At 32.1% G+C, this 5,000-nt stretch overlaps 1 protein-coding gene across 20 annotated transcripts in view; it reads right to left on the bottom strand.

The window, feature by feature from the left end:
• by (focal adhesion protein tensin) overlaps nucleotides 1-5,000 on the bottom strand; it is a 172,506-nt gene that overhangs the window by 34,797 nt on the left and 132,709 nt on the right. For 17 of the 20 annotated variants that reach the window (XM_035876350.2, XM_035876352.2, XM_035876360.2 and 14 more), the window contains 3 exons: nucleotides 1,402-1,626; nucleotides 762-925; nucleotides 331-480 (listed from right to left, as the gene is read on the bottom strand). In XM_035876350.2, the coding sequence (XP_035732243.1) occupies nucleotides 331-480; nucleotides 762-925; nucleotides 1,402-1,626 (539 nt within the window). Of the gene's footprint in view, nucleotides 1-330; nucleotides 481-761; nucleotides 926-1,401; nucleotides 1,627-2,334; nucleotides 2,776-5,000 lie in introns of those variants that run through there. The other 3 variants (XM_035876368.2, XM_085663283.1, XM_035876353.2) reach the window with 3 other exon arrangements.

The raw sequence follows: 5,000 nt of genomic DNA, 5'->3' as shown, positions 1-5,000 counted from the left end.
GCGACAATGTATAGAATATAGAAATATATATATATATATATATATATATATATATATATATTGTGTGTGTGTGTGTGTGTGTAGTGTATTTGTTTGGTAAAAACTATAACGGAATATAGTTTAAGGTTTGAAAACGACGTTAAGAAAGTCTTTCAGAATATATCCATCCAACCGAGATGGAGCCACGCCTACGCCATGGGACAAAGTTTATGGCGTTATCTGAATTATTCGAGATGAGGATGTACGATAAAATGAATTTTCTCGTCGTACGTCAACAGGTAGTATAACGTCGTTGTAACCGTTCTCTGTCGTTGCCTGTAAAGCCGTTACCTTCGATGTGATGGAACTTGCAGCGATCCGATCTTGTCATCGAGGAATCTTCTCATTGCGAACCTGTCCAAGGCTTGATCGCGTCCACCGCAGATGCTGCTGTAATTCATGTAAGCCGAGACCGCCACACCCAATCGTTCCTTGTTACCCCTTTTGTACGTTCGTTCGTTCGTCATTCGTTCGTTCGTTCGTTCGTTCGTTCGTTCGTTCGTTCGTGTTTGTTTGTTTTTTTTGTTTTTTTTGTTTTTTTTTTTGAAAAAGACACCAAAGTTAATTAGATTTAATTCAAGTTCAATTTGGTTTGATTAATTGAAAATTTTTTTTTTCTCTATTTCCTTTTTCTTTTTTTCTTTTTTTTTTTTTTCTTTCTTTTTTTTTTCGTTTTTCTTTCAAACGATAAAGACGACTAATAATATAAAAAGGATAATCACCTTGCGTGTAAAACAACTACACGATTTGGAACACCGTTTAACCAGGAGTCCAGCTCCTTGCAAAGGGCGCATAATCTTTCCAAACTTGGTGCCAAACCTTGAGGCCATCCGGCTTCTCTTGTATTCGATTCACCTGCTCGTCCTGGCGATGATAGATTGAATATCTGCGAGTTTGTTGGAAAAGGAAAAAAAAGAAAAAAAAAAAGAAATATATATATATACACGTATATAAATATATGCAAAAAAGGAAATAGAAATTATACGATGTTAGACGACGAGACGATGATGGATTTGTTTTTTTCTTTTTTAACGATTAACCTCGTACGTTCAATTGCGTGGTATTTTTTTTTTTTATATGAAAAACAAATTTTTATTCTCGCCAAAAAGAAAAAGGAAATATTCTCCTTCTTTTATATATATATATTTTTTTTTTAAATCAATCCAATCACACAAAAAGAACATTTTTATTTAGAAATTCACTTGTATAGATTGTTTGTGAAGAAAAATATTTTTATTTACAAAAAAAAAAAAAAAAAAAAAAAAACAGAAAAAGAAAAAGGAAAAGAAGAAAACAAAAAAATACGAATGACAATGTGTTAAAATAAAATAAAAAAAAGAAAAAAAAGTATAAGATGTTTACCATATAATTATCGGCATGTTTGCCCCTTAAAAGGGTTGTCGCATGTTCCAAAACACCTTGTGCATCTTCTCGATACCAAAGAGCGATTATCCTTTCCGTGACGTAACATAATTCCATTACTTCCGTGACCCTTCCACCGACGCCCTTTCCCACATCGACGGCAGACGAATCCGCGCCGACGCCAGGCGTCCTCGCGGGCGTCACCGACGATTGTACACCTTGTACCTGTAACACGTCATTTTTATAATCTTCATCGATGAATATCGACATTATTTCTCTTTTACGTTTTAATTTATATTCGAACATTTTTTTCACGCTCGTAATTATGTAAAGAAAAAAAAAAAAAAAAAAAAGAAGAACACACACGTCCGTCTTGAAAAATGACAGCGCTTGGTAGATAACTTAAAATTACATTTTCTTTTTAAATCTTTCGATTAATTCATATTTTATTTTATATTTATTATATTTATACACACACATATATATATATATATATATATATGTTTTTTTTTTGTAAATATTAAACGTACCACGCGAATTCTTTTTTTCCTTTCTCTCTCTCTCTCTCTTTCTTTTTTTCTTCGACATATATTTTCACATTCGAAATACACGAGCACTGATAGAAATCGAACGAAACACAATTTATTTTCTCACTGTAAAATGTGTCATCTTGATAGTATTCCGAAGATATAGTGGATTTATAAATCAAAATAAAAAAAAAGAAAAAAGAAAAAGAAAGAAAGAAATCAATTTATCAATGATCCTTTTTCTTTTTTTCTTTTTTTTTTTTTTTTATTAGAAGAATACCATCAATGAAAATTTTCTCGTAAACGCTTTTTACTCACGTAAAGACCATACATCGTAATAATACAATTTTACACTATATATATATATATATCAACGATAGATTTTTTTCTATGACGTTTTTATCACCTTTGTATATTTGGGTGCGTAAAAGATCCTAACGACGTAGCACTGCCGCATGACGTCGGATTTATGATATCACGATAAGTAGACATGTAATCCAGTTCCAGGAGTCCTAACGAGAACTTTACTATGTTCGTCTCATTTTTCTTCTCTCTGTTTTCTTCTTCCTCTGTTGTTTTCCTTTTTTCTTTTTTTTTCTCTCTTTTTTTTTTTTTTCTCGTAAGGAATAATAATAGAAGGAGTAATAAGAGAGTAGATAAAGAGGAAAAAGGACGGTGAAAGGCTTCGAGGGAAGAAAACAAAAAAACAAAAACAAAACGGTTTAGAAAAGATAGAAAGGGATAGAAAGATGGAGAGATAAAGATAAGAGAGAAAGAGAAAGAAAGAGAGATAGAAGTAGAGATAGGAGGATGATGGGACCGCGTTCCTCGACGCACTGTCGAGTATTGTATTTCGCCTGGTTCTACGAGATAGGAGTACGCGCGAGAATTATGCAGCTACAGATTACGAGCTTCATAGTCATAGTCGTAGTTCGTAATCGTAGTCGTAGTTGTTACGGTCATATAGTATGGAGACGTCTTTAGACTTCGAGTTCGCTCGTATACATTTTAACTTTGACACAATTGTATGCGTGTATCTTTCCTTGTATACGTTCTACGTATATATGTATATATATATATATATATATATGTACGTGTATATATGTATAAGTTTATTATAAGTGCATAATATCGTCTTGACATTATGTATGCGTTTAGTTCGTCCTCGGTTGGTACATATTCGCGTATGACGTAACGAATTCGCGCAGGTAGCGTGACTTCTCGTAACGAGCATAGAGCGTGACTTAGAAATAGATAGATATGTGTAATGTATATATATATATATATATATGTATGTATGTATGTATATGTGTATATGCACGTGGTTATACATGCATCGATATGATTATCTTTATTTCTTTTTTCAATATATTTAAATTGCATGGTAAGAAACTTCTATCGATATCTTCGGAATGTGTCATAATTGTTTTTTTTTTGTTTTTTTTGTTTCTTTTTTTTTTTTGTTTTTTTTTGTTTCCTTTTTCTTTTTTTTTTCTTCTTTGTCCTCTTTTCTTTATTTTTTTTAAACTTTTGTTTGTCCCAACGAGATAGTAATTTTATTATTAATCATTATTACATTAAAATAGTTTACATTGTAATTTATATTAATTAGTTATTAATCGAACGACGTTTATATTGATAATTATATTACCTGTCTTATAAATAAGAATTATCGTTTTTAAATGTTATTAAATTTTTCCAAGCTTTTTTCAATTAAAAGACAATGTCATTTATGATATTATTATACAGATATTATCTTGACTAATGTAACTTTCATTAATTATAATTTAATTTGATTAATAGATTTTATAATAATAATTATCTCGTCCTATAAAAGCAACAGTCTCCGATCAATTAATATTAAACTATCTCCGATCGATTAGTTAGAGAAAAGTAATGGAAGTGAATGTCTCTTTGAGTGCAATTATGTGTCGGTGAAGTTTTCAAATGTCGACGAAGAAAAAAAAAAAAAAAGAAAAAAAGAAAAAGAAAGAAGAAAAAAAAACAAAAAAGTGAAAACAGTAAAGAAAAAAAGAAAGAAGAAACGTGTGTTTGTTTGGTCGTATGATATTATGATGATAAATGATAGAAACATATTGGGATCAAAGAAAATCTTATCGATAGAAAAAGTTTCAGATAATAAAAAAGAGAGAGAGAGAGAGAGAGAGAGGGAGAGAGAAAGAGAAAGAGAAAGAGAAAGAGAGAGAGTGAGAAATAGATAGAAAGAGAAATACATTCTATGGTGTTATCGGTTTTCTCTTTCTTTCTCGGCTATCTCATTCTCTCTTTCTCTCTCTCTCTCTCTCTCTCTCTCTCATTTCTTATTTCTTTCTTTTTTTTTTTTTTCTTTTTCTTTTTTTTTCTTCGAAGAATTGGCTCCGACCGCAACCGTGAGAAATACGAAGGACATATACGCCACATGAGCGTTCTCAAATCCATGGAATAACATCTGCGGTAGAAGCTCAAGACGTAATAGCGATTTTACACGTGAGAGTTAACAGTGGTAGGGGATTTATGAGTATACGAAGGAACACGACACGTATGTGTACTTATATACCTTGAAAGAGGAGGGTGGGGAGAAAAGGGCCCGGACCCAGTAGAAGGAACTTGCCGCGTTATGATCCCATAAATGTATTTTTAGAGACCGCCAAATCTCTCCTTCTTACATACACACACACACACACATATATATATATATATGTATGCATACATACATGTAACACTTCTTAAAGTCTCTTTCACATACACACACACATACATATATATATATATATATATATATATATATATATATATATACGATATCACCCTTTTCGAACCTATCGTGACCAACCGACACACCTTTTTTGTCGGCACGACGCAGGGCAATCGTTAAATTTTCAATTTGCAGCCGAGTCGAGTATACTTGCGTGGGTGAAACCGCTCGTAGATTTGGCAGGAGTCAACGAAAATGGCTGATAGTAGTTTGAAACTTGCCGTAATGTGTACCTACATTGTCCGTCTATACGTTTATGAGAGACAGATAGAGATAGAAAGAGAGAGAGAGAGAGAGAAAGAAAGAGAGAGAGAGAG

Source organism: Vespa mandarinia, chromosome 1 (genome assembly GCF_050613455.1).
Source record: "Vespa mandarinia isolate Hongniang chromosome 1, ASM5061345v1, whole genome shotgun sequence".
NCBI classification, from domain to species: Eukaryota; Metazoa; Arthropoda; class Insecta; order Hymenoptera; family Vespidae; genus Vespa; species Vespa mandarinia.
Note: the sequence above shows the minus strand (reverse complement) of the source record. Positions and strands in the feature narration are given on the sequence as shown.